Here is a 22255-nt window from a genome sequence, read left to right as displayed (position 1 = left end):
CTACCCAACTCCCTGCCGCCCAGAGCCTCCTTAATCCTGCTGCTTTACACCCCCTCTGCCTCTCGCCTGACTGACCCCCTCCTCCCCGTCCCGTTTCCAACCCCCCTCCGCCACTCTCCCTCTCTCTCTCTCCCCCCCGCCCCCCTCTCTCTCCCCCCCCCCGCCCCCTCTCTCTCCCCCCCGCTCTCTTCCCCCCGCCCCTCTCTCTTCCCCCCGCCCCCCCTCCCCCCCTCACCCCCTCTCTCTCTCTCCCCCCGCCCCCTCTCTCTCCCCTCCCTCCCCCCCCTCTCTCTCCCCCTCCCCCCTCCCTCCCCCCCCTCTCTCTCCCCCTCCCCCCTCCCCTCCCCTCTCTCTCCCTCCCCCTCCCCTCTCTCTCTCCCTCCCCTCTCTCTCTCCCTCCCCATCCCCTCTCTCTCCCCTCCCCCCTCCCCTCTCTCTCTCCCCCCCTCCCTCTCTCTCCCCCCCCCCTCTCTCTCTCTCTCTCTCCCCCCATCCCCCGCCCCCCCCTCCCCTCTCTCTCTCCCCCCGCCCCCCCTCTCTCTCTCTCCCCGTCCCCCCTTCCCCCCCCTCTCTCTCTCCCTCCCCGTCCCCCCTTCCCCCCCTCTCTCTCTCCCTCCCGTCCCCCCCTCACCTCTCCTCTCCCCTGTCCCCCCCGCCCCCTCTCTCCCCCGTCCCCCCCCCTCCCCCCCTCTCTCCCCCTCCCCTCTCACTCTCCCCCCGTCCCCCCTCCCCTCCCCTCCGTCCCCCCTCCCCTCTCTCTCCCCCCCCCTCTCTCTCTCTCTCCCCGTCCCCCCTCTCTCTCTCCCTCCCGTCCCCCCCTCACCTCTCTCTCCCCTGTCCCCCCCTCACCTCTCTCTCCCCTGTCCCCCCCTCCCCCTCTCTCCCCGTCCCCCTCCCCCCTCTCTCCCCCGTCCCCCCTCCCCCCTCTCTCCCCCGTCCCCCCTCCCCCCTCTCTCCCCCGTCCCCCCCTCCCCTCTCACTCTCCCCCCGTCCCCCTCCCCTCCCCCCCCTCCCCTCTCTCTCTCCCCCCGTCCCCCCTCCCCTCTCTCTCTCTCCCCCCCCGTCCCCCCCTCCCCCTCTCTCCCCCCATCCCCCCTCCCCCTCTCTCTCTCTCTCCCCGTCCCCCTCTCTCTCTCTCACCCCTCCCCCCCCTCCCCTCTCTCTCTCCCCCCGTCCCCCCTCTCTCTCTCTCTCCCCCCCTCCCCTCTCTCTCTCCCCGTCCCCCCCTCCCATCCCCAATCCCTCTCCGTCCCCCCTCTCTCTCTCCGTTCCCCCCCTCTCTCTCTGTCGTCCCCCCCTCTCTCTCCGTCTCCGTCCCCCCCTCTCTCTCTCTCTCTCCGTCCCCCCCCTCTCTCTCTCTCCGTCCCCCCCTCTCTCTCTCTCTCCGATCCCCCCCCTCTCCCCGTCCCCCCTCTCTCCCCGTCCCCCCCTTCTCTCTCTCTCCCGCCCCCCCCTTCTCTCTCTCTCCATTCGCCCCCCTCCCCTCTCTCTCCATTCGCCCCCCCTCCCCTCTCTCTCCATCCGCCCCCCCCCTCCCTCTCTCCCCCCCCTCCCCCCCCGTCCACCCCTCCCCTCTCACTCTCCCCCCCCTCTCTCTCTCCCCCCGTCCCCCCCCTCCCCTCTCACTCTCCCCCCCGTCTCCCCTCTCCCCCCGTCTCCCCTCTCCCCCGTCCCCCCTCCCCTCCCCTCTCTCTCTCTCTCCCCACATCCCCCCTCTCTCTCGCCCCCCCTCCCCTCCCCTCTCTCTCTCTCCCCACATCCCCCCTCTCTCTCGCCCCCCGTTCCCCCCCCCTCCCCTCTCTCTCCCCCGTTCCACCCATCCCTCTCTCTCTCTCTCTCCCCCCGTCCCCCCTCCCTCTCTCTCTCTCCCCGTCCCCCCTTCCCCCCTCTCTCTCTCTCCCTCCCGTCCCCCCTCCCCCCTCTCTCCCCCGTCCCCCCCTCCCCCCTCTCTCTCTCCGTCCCCCACCTCCCTCTCTCTCTCTCTCCCCGTCCCCCCCTCCCCTCCCCCTCCCCTCCCCCTCTCTCCCCGTCCCCCCTCCCCTCCCCTCTCTCCCCGTCGCCCCCTCCCCTCTCTCCCCGTCGCCCCCTCCCCTCCCCCCTCTCTCTCTCCCCGTCCCCCCCTCCCCTCCCCTCCCCCCTCTCTCCCCCTCCCCTCCCCCCTCTCTCTCTCCCCGTCCCCCCTCCCCTCCCCCCCTCACTCTCCCCGTCCCCCCCTCCCCTCCCCCCCTCTCTCTCCCCGTCCCCCCTCCCCCTCTCTCTCCCCCCGTCCCCCCCTCTCTCTCCCCCCCGTCCCCCCTCTCTCTCCCCCGTCCCCCCTCCCCCCCTCTCTCTCCCCGTCCCCCTCCCCTCTCTCTCTCCCCGTCCCCCCCTCTCTCTCCCCCGTCCCCCCTCCCCTCCCCCTCTCTCACCGTCCCCCCCTCTCTCTCTCTCCCCGTCCCCCCTCCCCTCCCCCCCCCCTCCCCCCTCTCTCTCTCCCCGTCCCCCCTCCCCTCCTCTCTCTCTCCCCGTCCCCCCTCCCTCTCTCTCCGTCCCCCCCTTCTCTCTCTCTCTCTCTCCGCCCCCCCCTTCTCTCGCTCTCTCCGTCCACACCCCCCCTTCTCTCTCTCCCCCGTCCCCCCTCCCCCTCCCTCCCCCGTCCCCCCCTCCCCTCTCACTCTCCCCCCGTCCCCCCTCCCCTCCGTCCCCCCCTCCCCTCTCTCTCTCCCCCCCGTCCCCCCTCCCCTCTCTCTCTCTCCCCCCCGTCCCCCCCTCCCCTCTCTCTCTCCCCCCATCCCCCCTCCCCCCTCTCTCTCTCTCCCCCCGTCCCCCCTCTCTCTCTCCCCGCGTCCCCCCTCTCTCTCTCCCCCCTCCCCCCTCTCTCTCCCCCGCTCCCCTCTCTCTCTCCCCCCGTCCCCCCTCTCTCTCTCTCTCCCCCCTCCCCTCTCTCCCCCCCTCCCCTCTCTCTCTCTCCCCCCTCCCCTCTCTCTCTCCCCGTCCCCCCCTCCCACCCCTCCCGTCCCCCCCTCCCTCTCCGTCCCCCCTCTCTCTCTCCGTCCCCCCTCTCTCTCTGTCGTCCCCCCCTCTCTCTCTCCGTCTCCGTCCCCCCCTCTCTCTCTCTCTCCGTCCCCCTCTCTCTCTCTCTCCGTCCCCCCTCTCTCTCTCTCCGTCCCCCCCCCCTCTCTCCGTCCCCCCCTCTCTCTCTCTCCCCGGCCCCCCCCTCCCCTCTCTCTCCATCCGCCCCCCCTCCCCTCTCTCTCCATCCGCCCCCCCCTCCCCTCTCTCTCTCTCTCTCCCCATCGCCCCCTCCCCCTCCGCCCCCCCTCCCCCCTCTCTCCCCCGCCCCCCCCTCCCCGTCCCCCCCTCTCTCTCTCTCCCCCCGTCCCCCCCTCCCCTCTCACTCTCCCCCCCCGTCCCCCCTCACTCTCCCCCCGTCCCCCCTCCCCGTCCCCCCTCCCCTCTCTCTCTCTCCCCCCGTCCCCCCCTCCCCTCTCTCTCTCTCTCTCCCCCCATCCCCCCTCCCCCTCTCTCTCTCTCTCTCGCCCCCGTTCCCCCCCTCCCCTCTCTCTCTCCCCCCGTTCCCCCCTCCCTCTCTCTCTCTCCCCATTCCCCCCTCCCTCTCTCTGCCTCCCCGTCCCCCCTTCCCCTCTCTCTCTCCCCCCCGTCCCCCCCTCCCCCCGTGCCCCCCTCCCCTCTCTCCCCCCGTCCCCCCCGTGCCCCCCTCCCCCCTCTCCCCCCCTCCCCCCCGTCCCCCCCCCTCTCTCCCCCGTCCCCCCCTCCCCCCTCTCTCCCCCGTCCCCCCCTCCCCCCTCTCTCCCCCGTCCCCCCCTCTCTCTCTCTCTCTCCCCCCGTCCCCCCCTCCCCTCTCACTCTCCCCCCGTCCCCCCACCCCTCCGTCCCCCCCTCCCCTCTCACTCTCCCCCCCCCATACCCCCTCCCCTCCGTCCCCCCCCTCCCCTCTCTCTCTCTCCCCCCCGTTCCCCCCTCCCCCTCTCTCCCCCCCCCGTCCCCCCCTCCCCTCTCTCTCTCCCCCCATCCCCCCCTCTCTCTCTCTCCCCGTCCCCCTCTCTCTCTCTCTCTCCCCCCGTCCCCCCCTCTCTCTCTCTCTCTCTCTCCCCCCTCCCCCTCTCTCTCCCCCCCTCCCCTCTCTCCCCCCTCCCCTCTCTCTCCCCGTCCCCCCCTCCCGTCTCTCTCTCCCGTCCCCCCTCCCACCCCTCCCGTCCCCCCCTCTCTCTCCGTCCCCCCTCTCTCTCTCCGTCCCCCCTCTCTCTCTCCGTCCCCCCCTCTCTCTCTCCGTCCCCCCCTCTCTCTCTCCGTCCCCCCCCTCTCTCTCTCTCTCCGTCCCCCCCCCCCTCTCTCTCCGTCCCCCCTCCTCTCTCTCTCTCCGTCCCCCTCTCTCTCTCCGTCTCCGTCCCCCCTCTCTCTCTCTCTCCGTCCCCCTCTCTCTCTCCGTCTCCGTCCCCCCTCTCTCTCTCTCTGTCCCCCCCCTCTCTCTCTCCGTCCCCCCCCTTCTCTCTCTCTCCCCCCCCTTCTCTCTCTCTCCATCCGCCCCCCCTCCCCTCTGTCTCCCCGTCGCCCCCTCCCCCCCCTTCTCTCTCTCTCCGCCCGCCCCCCTCTCTCCCCCCCTCCCCCCTCTCTCTCTCCCCCCTCCCTCTCCCCCCTCCCCCCCTCTCTCTCCCCCCTCCCCCCCCCGCTCTCTCCCCGTCCCCCCCTCCCCCCTCTCTCTCCCCGTCCCCCCCTCCCCCCGCTCTCTCCCCGTCCCCCCCTCCCCCCTCTCTCCCCGTCCCCCCCTCCCCCCTCTCTCTCCCGTCCCCCCCTCTCTCTCCCCCCTCCCCCCTCTCTCCCCCCCTCTCCCCCCCCTCCCCCCCCGCCTCTCCCCCCTCCCCCCGCCCCTCTCCCCGTCGCCCCCTCCCCCCCCTCTCTCTCTCTCCGTCCGCCCCCTCTCTCTCTCCCCTCCCCCCCTCACTCTCTCCCCCCCTCCCCCCTCTCTCTCTCCCCCCCTCCCCCCTCACTCTCTCCCCCCTCCCCACCCCCCTCCCACCCCTCCCCCCTCCCCCCCCTCTCTCTCCCCCCTCCCCCCCCTCTCTCCCCCCTCCCCCCCCTCTCTCTTCCCCCCTCCCCCCTCTCTCCCCCCCTCTCTCTCCCCCTCCCCCCCCTCCTCCCCCCTCTCTCCCCCCTCTCTCTCCCCCTCCCCCCCTCTCTCACCCCCCTCTCTCTCCCCCCTCCCCCCCTCCCCTCCCCCCGTCCCCCCTCCCCCCTCTCTCCCCCCCCTCTCCCCCCCCTCCCCCCTCTCTCTCCCCCCCTCCCCCCCCCTCTCCCCCCCTCTCCCCATTCCCCCTCCCCCCTCTCTCTCCCCATTCCCCCCTCCCCCCTCTCTCTCCCCCCCTCCCCCCTCTTTCTCCCCGTCCCCCCACTCCCCTCTCTCTCTCCCCGTCCCCCCCTCCCCTCTCTCTCTCTCCCCGTCCCCCCCTCCCCCCTCTCTCTCTCCCCCCCCCCCTCCCCCCCTCTCTCTCTCCCCCCCCCTCTCTCTCTCCCCCCCCTCCCCTCTCTCTCTCTCCCCCCCTCTCTCTCTCCCCGTCCCCCCCCCTCTCTCTCTCCCCGTCCCCCACCTCCCTCTCTCTCCCCGTCCCCCACCTCCCTCTCTCTCTCCCCGTCCCCCACCTCCCTCTCTCTCCCCGTCCCCCCCTCCCCCTCCCTCCCCGTCCCCCCCTCCCCCTCCCTCCCCGTCCCCTCTCTCCCCGTCCCCCCTCCCCTCTCTCCCCGTCCCCCCTCCCCTCTCTCCCCGTCCCCCCTCCCCTCTCTCCCCGTCCCCCCTCCCCTCTCCCCGTCCCCCCTCCCCTCTCTCCCCGTCCCCCTCCCCTCTCTCCCCGTCCCCCCTCCCCTCCCCCTCTCTCTCTCCCCGTCCCCCCCTCCCCTCCCCCTCCCCCCTCCCCTCCCCCCTCTCCCGTCCCCCCCTCCCCTCCCCTCTCCCCGTCCCCTCTCCTCCCCGTCCCCCCTCCCCTCCCCGTCCCCCCTCCCCTCCCCGTCCCCCCTCCCCTCCCCGTCCCCCCTCCCCTCCCCGTCCCCCCTCCCTCCCCTCTCTCCCCGTCCCCCCTCCCCTCCCCTCTCTCCCCGTCCCCCCTCCCCTCCCCGTCCCCCCTCCCCTCCCCTCCCCGTCCCCCCTCCCCCCTCCCCTCCCCGTCCCCCCTCCCTCCCCTCTCTCCCCTCCCCTCTCTCCCCGTCCCCCCTCCCCTCCCCGTCCCCCCTCCCCTCCCCGTCCCCCCTCCCCTCCCTGTCCCCCTCCCCTCTCTCCCCGTCGCCCCCTCCCCTCCCCCTCTCCCCCTCCCCTCCCCCTCTCTCTCTCCCCGTCCCCCCTCCCCTCCCCCCTCTCTCCCCATCCCCCTCCCCTCCCCCCCCCCTCCCCCCCCTCTCTCTCCCCGTCCCCCCTCCCCCTCTCTCTCCCCGTCCCCCCTCCTCCCCTCTCTCTCCCCCGTCCCCCCTCTCTCTTCCCCCGTCCCCCCTCCCCTCCCCTCCCCTCCCCCCTCTCTCTCCCCCGTCCCCCCTCCCTCCCCCGTCCCCCCCTCCCCGTCCCCCCCTCTCTCTCTCTCCCCCCGTCCCCCCTCCCCTCCTCTCTCTCTCTCCCCCGTCCCCCCTCCCTCTCCGTCCACACCCCCCCCTTCTCTCTCTCTCCGTCCGCCCCCCCTCCCTCTCTCCGTCCGCCCCCCCCTCCCTCTCTCCGTCCGCCCCCCCCTCCCTCTCTCCGTCCGCCCCCCCCCTCCCTCCCTCCCTCCCTCTCTCCGTCCGCCCCCCCCCTCTCTCTCTCCGTCCGCCCCCCCCTCTCTCTCTCCGTCCGCCCCCCCCCCTCTCTCTCTCTCTCCGTCCGCCCCCCCCTCTCTCCCTCCGTCCGCCCCCCCCCTCTCTCCCTCCGTCCGCCGCCCCCTTCTCTCTCTCCGCCCCTCCCCTCTCTCCCCGTCCCCCCTCCCCTCCCGTCCCCCCTCCCCTCCCCGTCCCCCCTCCCCTCCCCGTCCCCCTCCCCTCTCTCCCCGTCCCCCCTCCCCTCCCCTCTCTCCCCGTCCCCCCTCCCCTCCCCGTCCCCCCTCCCCTCCCCTCCCCGTCCCCCCCTCCCCCCTCCCCTCCCCTCCCCGTCCCCCCTCCCTCCCCTCTCTCCCCCTCCCCTCTCTCCCCGTCCCCCCTCCCTCCCCTCTCTCCCCTCCCCTCTCTCCCCGTCCCCCCTCCCCTCCCCGTCCCCCCTCCCCTCCCTGTCCCCCTCCCCTCTCTCCCGTCGCCCCCTCCCCTCCCCCTCTCCCCCTCCCCTCCCCCTCTCTCTCTCCCCGTCCCCCCTCCCCTCCCCCCTCTCTCCCCGTCCCCCCTCCCCTCCCCCCTCTCTCCCCATCCCCTCCCCTCCCCCCCCCCTCCCCCCCTCTCTCTCCCCGTCCCCCCTCCCCCTCTCTCTCCCGTCCCCCCTCTCCCCTCTCTCTCTCCCCCGTCCCCCCTCTCTCTTCCCCCGTCCCCCCCTCCCCTCCCCTCCCCTGTCCCCCCTCCCCTCCCCTCCCCTCCCCCTCTCTCTCCCCGTCCCCCCTCCCCTCCCCCGTCCCCCCCTCCCGTCCCCCCCTCTCTCTCTCTCCCCCGTCCCCCCTCCCCTCCTCTCTCTCTCTCCCCCGTCCCCCCTCCCTCTCCGTCCACACCCCCCCCTTCTCTCTCTCTCCGTCCGCCCCCCCCTCCCTCTCTCCGTCCGCCCCCCCCTCCCTCTCTCCGTCCGCCCCCCCTCCCTCTCTCCGTCCGCCCCCCCCTCCCTCTCTCCGTCCGCCCCCCCCCTCCCTCTCTCCGTCCGCCCCCCCTCCCTCTCTCCGTCCGCCCCCCCTCCCTCCCTCCCTCCCTCCGTCCGCCCCCCCCCTCTCTCTCTCCGTCCGCCCCCCCCCTCTCTCTCTCCGTCCGACCCCCCCCCCTCTCTCTCTCTCTCCGTCCGCCCCCCCCTCTCTCCCTCCGTCCGCCCCCCCCCTCTCTCCCTCCGTCCGCCGCCCCCTTCTCTCTCTCCGCCCCTCCCCTCTCTCCCTGCCGCCCCCTCCTCTCTGTTGCCTGTTTTAATAGCATCCGATCCAATCTCCGCCCCAACTGCACCCATTGGTTCAGCGTTGACAGCTCCCCCCTGATTGGTGGACAAGAGGCGTGCGCGCGCCTCGGCCTGCCGGCGACCAGGGCTCATGCGCAGCTCCGCGGGGACCATTCATAAACTAAACTCCTGCACACTTCCTGAGTCTGGCAAAAGTGGCCACAGCAATAAAAACAGTTCAAATCAGCAATCGGGGCAGAGAGGGAGAGAAATGAAAGATAACGGCCACATTTCGTCACTCACACATAACGCTTCAAAACTGCGACAATCGCCAATGCTAAAACCAACTCCTTTTGAAGAAACAAGTTGTTGATCTGGTGGACTTAGATGTAATTTGCAGTTTGTCTTGCTGACTGCTCTATCCCATTATATTTAATGCACTTTTTTCAGGTTTGCACCAGATAAGTGGGTGCCCACGGAACATCGGGAAGCATTGGATTCTTCAACCTATTGCGAGACTCCGGTGTACAGCCCGGACCAGAGTCCCAACATGATCGCGGCTCAAGCAAAGCTGGTCTACCAGCTGAACAAGTACTACAACGAGCGATGCCAGGCTAGGAAAGCCGCGATTGCTAAGACCATTCGAGAGGTGTGCAAGGTGGTCTCCGATGTCCTTAAAGAAGTAGAAGTACAAGAACCCCGCTTCATCAGCTCTCTCAGCGAGATCGAAACACGCTTCGAAGGGTTGGAGGTTATCGCTCCAACAGAATTCGAGGTGGTCCTCTACCTGAACCAAATGGGTGTCTTCAACTTCGTGGACGATGGCTCACTGCCCGGCTGCGCGGTGCTAAAACTAAGCGACGGGCGTAAGAGGAGCATGTCCCTTTGGGTCGAGTTTATTACAGCTTCGGGCTACCTGTCAGCCCGGAAGATCCGTTCCCGATTTCAGACCCTGGTGGCACAGGCCGTGGACAAATGCAGTTATCGAGATGTGGTGAAGATGGTTGCGGACACAAGCGAGGTAAAACTCAGGATCAGGGAGCGTTATGTCGTGCAGATCACGCCAGCTTTCAAATGCACGGGCATCTGGCCCAGGAGTGCGGCTCAGTGGCCCATGCCACACATTCCCTGGCCCGGGCCGAACCGGGTGGCCGAAGTCAAAGCTGAAGGCTTCAATCTCCTGTCCAAAGAGTGCTACTCGCTGACAGGCAAGCAGAGCTCAGCAGAGAGCGACGCTTGGGTTTTACAGTTCGGAGAAGCTGAGAACAGGTTACTGATGGGGGGCTGCAGGAAAAAGTGCCTGTCCGTTTTAAAGACTTTGCGCGATCGACACCTCGAGTTGCCAGGGCAGCCCCTCAATAACTATCATATGAAGACACTACTGCTCTACGAATGCGAAAAACATCCCAGAGAAACCGACTGGGACGAGTCATGCCTCGGCGACCGCCTCAACGGCATTCTGCTCCAGCTCATCTCCTGTCTCCAATGCCGGAGGTGTCCTCATTATTTTCTTCCCAACCTAGATCTTTTCCAAGGAAAGCCTCATTCCGCCCTGGAAAGTGCGGCGAAACAGACATGGCGATTGGCGAGAGAAATTCTTACCAACGCAAAAAGTCTCGATAAACTATAGTAGAACTTACGTTTTCAGCAAACTTATTCAACAATTAATGCAAGGCACACCAATTTGAACCCAGTAACTGATTAAAACAAAACAGACTTTAAAAGAAGGAAACGGACTAGACATGAAACAGATTCAAGGTACATTTTAAACTAAATGTGACAGTTTTGTTTAGATGTTGTCAGCCTGTGAGGAACCTTTATTTAAGTATGCAGTCTTTTAAAGGCTAAGAAAACTTCTGTTGTAAAATGTATTTTGCGTGCCAATTTCAGACTTTGTGCCCCTAAAAGAAACGTGTAATGGTAATAAAATTATTTACCGTACCTGCATTCTTGTCCGTTAATTTACAACTCAATATACTCGTTTGGATTAGTTATTCATATGTTTATTGCGCTTTTTAATGGTTCTTTCATAGTTACATTTGCTCACAATAGTAAAGAATTTGCTCGCATTTTTCATAAAATTAGGGTAACACGGCCTCGATCAATCTGGAGCTGCACGGATTTAGCGAATCTGGTTGGATTTCCTTCATCACTTTCAATATTTATAATTTTAGAATTAAATATTAAATTCGATAAATGTAATTTATGTTGCACACTATATTTAAAACTATAAAAGTAAACTTTTTTTCTTTTAATGTTTTTATACATTGCATCTGGTTAGGAACGATTCCAGAGTCCTTACACTATTAATGAGAAAAAAACACCTCGCAAAGCATTAGCCGATAAGAAATAAATAATGACAAGATGTTACTGCAGAAATCCCTTCAAAAGGCAATAGATCACTATTGCAAATATCTTCAAATAAGCGCATGAGTTAATTCCCCGTTGTCTAGCAAATTTTGACGAGAAAGTGAAATGTAAAAGCAAAGGGGACTGACACGGGAAGTAGTCGGCCAGGTCACAACCGGACAATATACACCCAATTTAGGATAAAGACGGCACCTCTAACGAGAGAAGAAAGACACCCAAAGGCGCAACAGCCATTTGATGCCATTGAAAAGGCTGCGCCGCTATAGTTTTGAAGTGCGAGAGAAACTTCCAATCCAAAGAAAAACAAAAGCCTCTCTAACAATGGCGCTGGTGGTGAACAATTCCACCCTACAAGGCCGAATCTTTACATTTAGGCCGCATTCAGACAATTACTTGGATTATATGTTGATTTTGTGTCAAAGTAATTTTCAACGAAAGCGAAGTAAAACATCCACGAATATTGCAGCATTGTGAGTTATTTTATATGACAAGAGAAACTTTAAAAGGTGGTAAAATTATTTTAACCTTAAAAGTTGCACAATGTTGTCCACAGGTGTGTATTTATTTTACAAGGCTAACATTGAATTTAACTTTTGTTTCGAACCACTTGAATTAGGGAAACGCTGGTTCAAGAAATATATAACTCGGTTGAAATGACAAATAATATTATAAAATCGCAAATGACCGTCCGATTATAGCAACTAATGATGCAAATACTGAACATAATGTTGTAAACAGTGATAATGGTATTTGTGAAGCATTTCCATTTAAAAAAAAGAACTGGGTGGACTTTTTAATAATTGAAAGTCTTAGTAACCGCGAGTTATATTTATAGTGACGGCTTAGATTGCCGTTTTAATATTCCCGCACGGTGGTAAATTTATTCAGTAACATCCTGGAAGAGGGGGGTTGCACAAGATATTTTTTATATTTAAACAATGTAAATTCCCTAAAATATACTAACATGTTAATGGGTGAGGGGGACACGTAAGGTGAATTAATAGACAGTTCTTCCACTGTACTGAATTCAAACAAAATCTTCACTTGCATTGAGAGATCGAGTGGTGGATAAGTTCTCCAAATCAGAAGTGTCCTTCTTTCGTGTAATTCACTGTGCGGGGTGTTAAACATTACGCTGTCGTTGTTTAGATTTTCAAATAACGCAACAACAATTATTTACTCTGAACAAACCGGGCATTCAACAGGCTGCCGAACTTGTCTCATTTCAGTTCTGCAGCTACTGTCGGTAATTAAAACACCAAACTGGTGTAAGTGTAAAGCCCGAGGTTATCAGCAAATCTTATCAGAGACTCCGATCTGGTAAGAGCTTGTCAGTCTGTTTTGGTTTCGGGTGTTAAGGGCAAACAACAGCCTTTTTACAAAAGAATGCCCAAAAACGAATTCGGACGTTACGACTGGGAAGAGGGGGAACGGGAAAGCACGCTTTAAAAATGGGCTTCCAGTCAGAATTGAATATCACAATTTGCTTCTGGCATTGATGATCCGTGCATTTATTATTTTAAGTATACTACAGATACACTGTGAAAGTAAACCATTATTGTAAAACTACTATTTTATTAAGTATCCTAATGGAGTGGGAAGGGCGCTGTGTTCTTAATTTTAGAAATTGTTTATATGCATGATTGAAGCGTGGCCTGCGTTGTTATGTAAATTTCATCTGAAATCCAATTAAGGTATAGGCCCAGAAGAGTTTTAAACATATCTCGAATCACAACTAATCTTTGGAGGTGTTAGCTTTTCCCTTTGACGATGTGAAGATTCAATTCCAGAATCAAATTGTTCGAATTTGTGACGCGTATAAGTACAATACTTTGAATATAATTCCCTCAAAATGATTTAGACGTTCCAACAATCTTTCCAGCCACGCTTCCCGTTCCATAAGATGTACAAATCTAGATTACTCCTCAAATACCAGACAATTAGTAAGCATCAATAATAATGGATTACGGGGAGTTCTGAATTAGACCCTAAAACACATCTGCTTTAATATGCATATTCATTAAAAAAACCCGAAATAAGGAAAAGCTGGCGATAAATCTTGGCTTCCTATAATAGTCAACAATTAATCTCAATGTGAGTGCAGAAGTATAGAAGGTGAAAAAATGTAGCTGTGTCCATGTTTCAAACTGGTACCACATACAATCCATATTAATGATATTTAAAAACAAACGTTACTATTTTATTTTAAACATTTTTAGAATTAGTTTGTGCACTAAATAAAATACTTTTTCGACATGAGAGTTTTGACAGAGCCCCTGGAGTACCCATCATTCCATGAGTTGTGTAAATGTAAACGTTGTAACATAAATTTATTTAAGACTAAACAACATACGGTATTACCTTTCATCATTAAAAAAACAATACGTTCATCCCCCCACCCCAAAAATCGCACCTTAAAAGCTGGAGACTGATCACTACCAGCAACATTCAATCACAAGCCCCAAGATGTTTCCATAGATATTTCTGAAAGCGTACTGTAGGCCTAAACCCCACAGCTACTCAAAACGGCCACAGTACACAACCTTGGTGGATACGGCGGAAATGGCAGCTGGGCGACCCCGTTTAGGCACTACGATTGTAGAAAATCCAACGCTTTGGGTTATTTTAGGTATCAAGCAATATTTGGCAACTTCACAATCCATTATTGGTCCTCTTGGCGTGTCTTACAATGGGCATTGATATTCAAATAAGGTCGATACAATGAAATTAAGTTTTAAAATTAGTGTCGACTCATTCGAAATATAATTCATTGTGGGCTTCATTCTTGCTGGTGTCAGTATTTCCAAAATTTAACTATAATCCAAATAACAGGAACAACTTTAAATTAGGACGATTATAGTGATAGTTGCTGAGCACAATAAAGCCCAGTCATAAAGCACGCTGGATCTTTGTGTTTGATGAGCCAATAGATGCCGCGAGGAACCGCTATCATTACTAGGATGACTGAAAGAGGCAGAATCTGCTAATTATAGATATGATTAGTAAGGTATCAGCATTTCAAATTTATTTGCATCTGGGGATAGGAAATACATATTAAATTCATAATGCACACCGTTGCTCTTTAGTCAAGTATCTTCACGTATAAGACTTAAGATCGGTCACAATCATGATTTTCAAAATAAAATGTAATAGTACCACATAGCATTACCACAGACCAATGAAACCAATTTATGGTCTAAAGCATTCGACAACAAGCAAACGTGACCATTTCAACTTTAAAAGCTGCACTGTTAATAGATAGAACGTAATTCTATATCACGATGCAGACTCGGTATTAAATATAAAATAAAATGCCTGCTGCAATTTCAGTAGTTTTTAAAAAAGCAATATCTGTATGGTAGCTAAGTCATTGTCATTTTGCTACTTTCTAATGAATGCATGAGGTCCTGCTCGCTCATGTACATGAGGCAACATTATGCGCATCAGCAGCTGCTCTGGGGGGGTTAAAATTTCGTGTATTTAAGGGATGTCATTTAAACAAAATCCCAGATGTGTCAGCGCCGTCTTACCTTGGGGTCTAGTTTTTTATAACCGGAATCATCGTCGTCCACCTCAAAGTACAGCTCGGAAGAGGTGATTGACAGCGTTCCCTTAGCAACGACAGCCGGAGCGATGAGCTGGACAGCAGTGGTGAAATTCACAGGTCCTGGAAAGAAGTGAATAGGATGGCTTACTAACACAACTGTTAGCTTTATTTAGACCAGTAAGTAAAAGCTTAATCAAAACATGATTTTGCAAGCAAATAGAAAAGCAGTAAGAAAAATATCTACAAACAAATCTGAAGATTAAACAAATCACATTTCACCTTGTGTAAACATTAGTGATGTATTAAGAATTCAAGCGTTTGGGTTTAGCGCAGCGAGACCTGTCCATGAAGATATTTGCAAAAGAGTTTGCTGCAATTATAATCACAAAGTTTACACATTTTGATTTAACAACTTGTAGGATCACCTAAATCAGTAAATTTTATTTACCAATACTTAATAGTCATACAATTTACACCACGATTAAAATATATAGTTTACTTAATAGGCTTCGAAATGGTCGATACGTTTGTTTTGGAACAACGGCTGCTGAATAAAGTCGCATTTTCACCCTCTCTATCTGCGCGCAGCTTTTATGGGATCAGTCGTTTTGAGTTGCTGGGAATCCACATTTCATAGCTGCCCAGTTGATATGCAGCTGAATGCACTTCACTGTAATAATTACCAAGTACAAAGGGATTTATAGGATTATTTCGAAAGAAAAGCATTAAAGCATTAAATATAAACATACAAAACTGATAGGTGGTTTATTTGTTGCGCTCCAAAGGACAGAACTATGAAAACCATGTAAAGGAATAAGATGAAGGCAAATATTTTTAATAATGTAGACAACATGTTTAACCCATTTATGTCATAAAAATCATATTGGCACAACCTGGAGGCTGCAATATGGTGGCCACTACTTTTTGTTCCACATTTATGTCTAATATTTGATTTAGAAAATGTATACACTATCCCTGTCCATGGGAATCAATTTCAAGAAATTTAATAATGATAATAGAGCCTTCGCAACAGCACTCATGAATTGACTAAAAGAAAAAACGCGCTGAGACGTATCTCAAACTGCGGCCTGCGCAGATTTCAGAAGCGCTAAATTTCGCTATTTCACTGATGGCTTTATGTAAAAAAATATATACGACATAAAAATCAGGTACGCTCGGTGAACTGGTGGAGGTAATCATTCTGTGAGTAATTGCCAAAAAATTTCCAAATTAATTGTCATTTTCATTGATTGCTTAGACCCGAGTAGTCTTTAATCTCTCATCAATCTTAATGTATGCCATCTCGACAATAGCGGGCGATTCTCATGTGAGATTAGAGCAGGATTTGTCCTCTATTCCCAGTCTACAATATACTGTGTTTGCAGATGGTCAGCAGATAGATACAAAACCGCCTTGATTTCCCCAAGCTCTTTCAAAAATGGATGGAATCACGATCTCGTGTTCTCTGCCGTCTCGCCGTGCCCTTAATGCATTAACATGTAATACAGGAGAGAAATAACATTTTTCAATCACGGTGAGACATTCAATTACAATGAGAACACAGCAGCCATCTGCAATGATCTGGCATTGCAAACAGCCCATGGGCTCCTATAGGAGACCCCTGATAACTTCCAGTTAATTTACACTGCAGACTTTATTAGAAAGGATTACTGCTTAATCCTATTCCCAATGTCAAGATTTTATAATTAAACCCTGCTCTCACCCCTTTACACTGTCTACTGCGGACATCTGCGCTGTACTGGGAAAGTGGTAACATCGCAAAACAATTTCACACTTGTTACTTTATTGGCAAGTTGAAAACAACATTTATGTGCCAAACGGTGTTATTTGCCTATACACACACACAGATTAAACCATTTAAAATGAACAGTTCCAAAGTGTAGCGCTATACAATGTAATTTGAATTAAGGCGGCTATCTCCAATTCTGTGTCGTGATACAAAATATCCCAAATGTTAATCGTCTCATTTTAAAATGTGTTAGGCATACAGGATACAAGCATAACACCATTTCCTTGAATGATTAAATTCGGTTTCGAACAATGATCAAAACACAACAAAATTGTTGCTCTCTCTTGGCGCTTTAGGAGCATTCACCCTGTACCCCAAGCTGTGTCCTCGGTCTCGCAGCCGCCGTGTCCCCTCCCCCCGCCCCCTCGGAAAGAAAAACATGGCTGCAGGCTTATTTCTGCCCCCTCCCCGTGCGGTGACAGCAGTCTACTCCCACCCCCACCCTAGGGCAAAACACGATTCTTATTTCTTGCATCCAGCCGTGGCAGCTACCCCGTTTCGGCTCCAGTTTATCCTTTTTCCCCCTTTCCATTTTCCAGCGTGGTAGCATCCGTGCTCCGTACCCACCCACTCTCACGGCCAGTGATAGCGGCAATGCCACCTGGACGGAAATCCAGTCACAGAGGAATACATCGGCAGTTATCTATTGAACATTCGAAAGAATGCAATATCACCTCACCTATGATCAGATCATTTTTGTTTTATTTAATATTGAGATCTTCGACCAATCTCCCATCTGCCCAGAGCTGTTTCTGGAGCTATCTACCGGGAGGCGATTGAATTTGAACTCTTCCTCATACGACCTAGAACCAATTTATTTATTAGGGTCGTTATTCCTCCTGTTTAACTGGTAGTTAAGACAATACTCACCAGATAACTGATGAAGATAAAGAATGAGGAAATATAAAATGTGAAAACATAAAGTGAAATCCCAAAGTTGAAGCAATTTGCTTTGACGTTAAAGAATAAGGGCGCATGCCAATTAAATGCTTAACGTGTCACATATGACTAGTGTGGAGAATAAACTGTAAACACGTTTTGCAATAGCCAAATATTGAGGAAGAAATTGAGCTTGTTTATATTTACAGGTTTACACTTGACTTTTCGCTGCATTTCTTAAGTCAAATTTGACCCAGGTTAACTGTATTTACGACGACTGGGTGTCTAATCCAACAGAATCAGGTAATGATCATATGGTTGGATACACAATGGGCAACACGGACTGGCTCGCCCTATATTCAGAGAGCTACCTTTAGCAGACTCCAGAGTCGGGTCTGAGCATAAACCTAACACAAGTTATCGGCGGCAAGAAATCACATCAGTTATTGTGGTTCTGGGCACTTCAAAAACAAATCTCGACAGTCATGTCATTTCATTGCAAACTTTTCAAGGTGAGTAGAAATGAAGTGCAAGGTGACAAATCAGGCACGCGGGGAAAAGTCAAATGCTAATGTAATGTTCCAGTTCCTGATAGAATTGCGAAGGAAAATGATATTTTTATTGGCTTCATTAGGATCAGGCCAATTCATCACTGTCCCAGCAACAGTCCCCGGACTGAGTTTGTGAAATTACACAAGAAGCTTTAGTTATAACGTTAAGCTGGTGCAAAGAAAGATAAATTATTTTACCCGCCATGTTATCAATCTCCTTCTCTTCCAGTGAAGTGAGCGTATCGTCATCTCCCTCCAGCAGAATCTCACTCTCGGAGTTCTGGTTGCCCACAGCTTGGGTTCGAATGGACTGTCTGCCTTTAACCAGCGCATCTTCTTCAGAACCTGCCAACATACATGGCCCAAGCCAGTGAGAAAATAAGGAAGTCAGGTCCAAACAGGAACGCATGGAAAGATCTAATAACCACAAAAATATCGTCTACAGGGGATTAGTTCAACATGTCTTTAAAAAAACGAGAATTTGTCAACATTTATAATCTCTACTTTAAAAAAAGTTGCCGCTTTATGAAAAGTTCCAATGCTGGGACGAGAAGCTGTAACGCTTCAGTGCTTTCTCAGCTAATTAGATACGCTATATTAAGAATATTGCTCACGTTTGAATTTGATAATAATATTCTTCATTTTATTAAGTGGCATTTGAATGAATTTGCAACGCGCGTCCGATATTCAAATCGAACGGTGTTCACCAGATAACAAGAGAAGCAGGTCACTACAGGTTAAGGAGAATCGCTATGCGATTTCAAAGTTATACTATATCACAACAAATCTTCAATTCATACCTATGGAGTAACGTTAGAAAATTGATACAGCGTCAATCGCATTTAACAAACACAACTAAAACACGTAGTAGAAAAGCAGCTTTTCAAAAATATCAGGACAAAATAAAGCAAACAACTATTATATTCATCAGTTTCATGCATTATATTCATCAGTTTCATGCGACAGGAAAGTAAAACTATTTTACGTTTTACTCCATGTAATATTAAATACGTAAAGCACGTAGACACCTCAGCCGCCCTCCTCCACAGGTTTCATGTGAGAACAGCTATCTAAAACTTTTCGCCGACTCCAGTCGTTAATGGGGCGGGGGACCTCTTATGACAATTACTAAAACAACACATTAACACGTATTTCAAAAGCAAAAATAGCGCCAGGGAGATGTAGGGGAGAAACCAGCTCTCAAAATGTACCGTGCAGAGATGTATCGAACTCTTGCCCTATTCGGTAAAGTGATAAAATTAGGAAAGACAACCTCCGACTAAACTCAGTTGGCACTGATTTTAGATACAAGGGCACAAGTCAGAATGACAAATAAATGGAAGCTGCTTTTTGCCGATCTGTATTAATAGGCAATAACTTTCACGAAATGCAAGAAAATGCCAAATTAAACCTTTCTTGGGCTAAGTAATTAAAATTTTACACAGTTACCCACCACAGGCCTATACAAAGTTGTATACAACGTTTAAAGTGCTAAACGCTTTTGCTTACAGTACAGGAATGACACATTAAACTTTACAATGCTAAAATAGATCAGATTTATATATTAAATCGGAGGTGAAGCAAATGTGTAAAAAAAAACCTCATGATTCTAACAGATAAACAATCGGTTTAAATGCAGACCGAGTGCATTTCAGTTTTACAAAATGTTGCTTTGAAATTATTTGCGTCAAAAAAGTGTTTAGATTGGATCCCAATCAATATCTAAAAATGGCAATGCTATAAACGAAATTAAAACGCACACCTTAATATATAATTTAAAGATATATTTAAATATGATGCCACAAAAAAATCTAAATCAGCTCAAGTTTGGCAGAGGTAGCTCAGAAGCTGTTTTAGAACCTCATCCCCCATTGTTACAATCGTTTTGAATATTTACAATATTATAAAACATAATTCAATCATATTAAGTGACTGATACTTATAAAATAGGTTATACAATCTAGTAAAAAAAAGTTCATTTTCACAAATAGAGTCGTTACCAAGAACAAGGTAATTTGATTCCTTAGCAAAGTTGCAGAGCTTCAGAAGGTTTTGCTGCACCCAGTTTGTAATTGAACCTAACACAGGATTCTGCAGGGTGAGTACCAAGTCCTACAAAACTGGATGCCATTTTTCTATTTTCCGTTTTACCTCCTGCCATTAACACTCATTGAACCACTACTTCACAATGCTAAAATTGGCAAGAGACTAATTTTCAGGAAAGTAGGGCGGCACGGTGGCGCAGTGGCTAGCACTGCTGCCTCACAGCGCTGAGGACCCAGGTTCGATTCCGGCCCCGGGTCACTGTCCTTTTGGAGTTTGCACATTCTCCCCGTGTTTGCGTGGGTCTTACCCCCACAACCCAAAAGATGTGCAGGGTAGATGGATTGGCCTGACTAAATTGCCCCTTAATTGGAAAAAAAAAAGAATTGGGTACTCTAAATTTATTTTTTCAAAATTCAGGAAAGAAAGAGAAGGAATATCAAAATGCTACAACCCTCAAAACTTTAGGCAGTTCGAAAAATAAAAATACATCCCAAAATTTCATAACTTCCATTGATACTATTTTTACTTAATTTTTTCATGTGGATTTGATTTAGGAAAATTGTTTCCTACCATTTCACTGTTTAATATGTTCGCATTTCTATGAGATCATGCAGATAGACACTCAAACATCTCCACATATTATCAGTCTTCTTACATATCACCCCTCTTCAGCAAATTAAACAAAATACAAACACAATAATTTGCTCTCCATTCGGCCGTTATTAGTGTAGATGTGACCCTTAGAGGAATGCAAAACATCAGGACTGAATATTACATCTGTATCTCCATACTACTGACAACATCGTATTCCACATCAGTGCATCTTACTTAAAGCATAAGTAGTGGTTATATACATCATATGCTCAATATTAGGTTGATAGAGAACTTTTTAAAAATGAGAAAACATGATCATGCTCATGTTGATGTTTCATTACAATTTAAATGGAGGGCATGTGATTTTTACATTCAAAAATATTTCTTCAGCCAAACTGTAGTTGATGTGAAGGCCAAAAAGTGAGACAATCTTCTTCAGATGATGTCAAACCACTTGTCAAAACTAACTGCCTCCAAAGTAATTCATACCACATAATTCAAGACTGTTCTGCAGAATCTCCGACACCATTTTCTTATTGTGATCCAAATTTAAAAACACACCATCATTTCTAATATTTCAATGACTCACATTTACTAAACTATTTAATGGGTCAGCATTGCTGTGTTTGTTCTCCCTTCCTGCATCCTAGTTTTAATACCTGGAGAAATGATCTAATTTCTCATAAATATACAGATGGGGCCTCAGCTGTTTCTGAAATACAACAAGTATGGATACATTGCATCTCATTCTCATTTTGTTCATTCTAGTCTAGCAGAGCTGTGTTTACTTTACCAATATCATGCTTGCCACAAAAAATATGCAATTTCAGTGTGATTATCTCAAGAAAACAAAGCAATTCAATCTATTAGCATACCACAGTAATATACTCCCTTGTGGCTTGCTAAATCAGTCATGTTTCAAATTTGCCCTCCAAATACAATGTTGTTCTTTTTCCAGATTGTTTTACAGCATACACGTAAATATCTCAACATAATTTGGTCATTTAACTGCTCAAATGGTCTCCTAAATCCCGCTCAATTGCAATAAGATCATTTACAAAATTGATATAAAATAGCAAATTATTGAAGGTCTAAAAAAATTATGAGGAAAAGATCTAAATTGTATGTTATGGTCTTAATCTGAGCTTCGCAGCTTTTGTAAGGAAGACAAATGGTCAAGTATTTTGTAAATTGTTAATTCAAAGGTGAAAACATTGCTTGCTGTGGGGGAAAAAAAAAACCCCATACAAATATTTAACATGGCCTTCCTGCAATTAACTGTCCCTCGAGGTTCTTTCGTTCGCAGCAGCATATAATACCACATGCAAGGCTAGTTGCAACTCATAGCACAACAGTGGATTGTAACTTTTACTGTAGTTATTTAAAAAATTCTGAATTGCAGTGCAAAATCAAATAAAATCCATCAACCCTACATTATAATCATTTAAATGAAAAATATCTTCAGCTTTACATCGACATAAAATGAGTCAAGTGAACATAATCAAACTCTGGCAAGCAGTGAAAACTGCACTGAGGGGATTGCTTCACATGTCCCCACTTTGCATGAGCTGCAGTGTAACTGTCACCAGTACAAAGTGAAGGTTAAAAGAAAAAGTCAAAAAATTAGGTTTATAAAAAGTCAGCTCTTTATCAACCTTAAAAAGTATTTGGGTACCAATGCGTACAGCCCCATATATATAAGTTTTACTTGTTTAACTAGAAAACTGCTGAGTGGGCAACATAACTCGGATTGCTATTGCTCAGAGATGATGCTTCTCTATATCATAACCACCACGGAACAATCACCACAGAACAAAGTCCAAAATAACAAACCCAACGCAAGGTACTATTTCTAATGCGGATAATTCATTAAAAAAAAATTAACAGAATAATAAAACAATTTATGCTGTGCTGCGAAGGACAAAGTCGTCCATGCAGCGCGGATAGCAGCAATAGTTACAACACAAAAGGATCTATGCACTTTCCTTCACCAAAATCCTTTAAATGCTCTTAAAATCAGCCCTGGGAAATGCAATTAAATTGTCAGAATTAACAAATTTGTTTTTAACAAGAGAGTGGCCTGAAGTACAATGGTGGGCCTGATATTGATCGGCAGCACAGAGAACATTACTCTTCAGGTATTTACACTGCCACCTCTACACCAGAGGCCTTACTTCAGTACAAATCAATCCCCCAAAAAGATGCCTCTCTTCAGCAATAAATACATAACTAGTCTCAGCAGAACTACATTGCTCTGGGATATTTTATAGTGTGAAATGTTCGAAAGTTTTAGGCTGGTTTAAACAATTACAGGTATACACAGGTCCACGGAGGATGGCAGATCTCTCCAAAAACTAAAGTTAAAGCGAGAAAGAATATTATAAAGAAAATGAAAGCAGTATTAAACAAGGGAAACATGATCTGGTTTCAAATGTCATAATCTAGAACCACTT

The 22255-nt window shown here is 51.8% G+C and overlaps 2 protein-coding genes across 3 annotated transcripts in view; one reads left to right on the top strand and one right to left on the bottom strand.

The window, feature by feature from the left end:
• LOC140408621 (lipopolysaccharide-responsive and beige-like anchor protein) overlaps window positions 1-22255 on the bottom strand; it is a 1704725-nt gene that overhangs the window by 916381 nt on the left and 766089 nt on the right. For both annotated transcript variants that reach the window (XM_072496077.1, XM_072496078.1), the window contains exons 38-39: window positions 17361-17507; window positions 13906-14042 (exon numbers count right to left, since the gene is read on the bottom strand). In XM_072496077.1, coding sequence (XP_072352178.1) covers window positions 13906-14042; window positions 17361-17507 — 284 coding nt within the window. The remainder of the gene's footprint in view (window positions 1-13905; window positions 14043-17360; window positions 17508-22255) is intronic.
• Window positions 8191-9946, top strand: mab21l2 (mab-21-like 2). The gene has a single exon (XM_072496075.1). It carries the CDS (start codon window positions 8556-8558, stop codon window positions 9633-9635), a length of 1080 nt encoding a protein of 359 aa, XP_072352176.1. The 5' UTR covers window positions 8191-8555; the 3' UTR covers window positions 9636-9946.

This window comes from Scyliorhinus torazame, chromosome 3 (genome assembly GCF_047496885.1).
Source record: "Scyliorhinus torazame isolate Kashiwa2021f chromosome 3, sScyTor2.1, whole genome shotgun sequence".
Classification (NCBI taxonomy): domain Eukaryota; kingdom Metazoa; phylum Chordata; class Chondrichthyes; order Carcharhiniformes; family Scyliorhinidae; genus Scyliorhinus; species Scyliorhinus torazame.
Note: the sequence above shows the minus strand (reverse complement) of the source record. Positions and strands in the feature narration are given on the sequence as shown.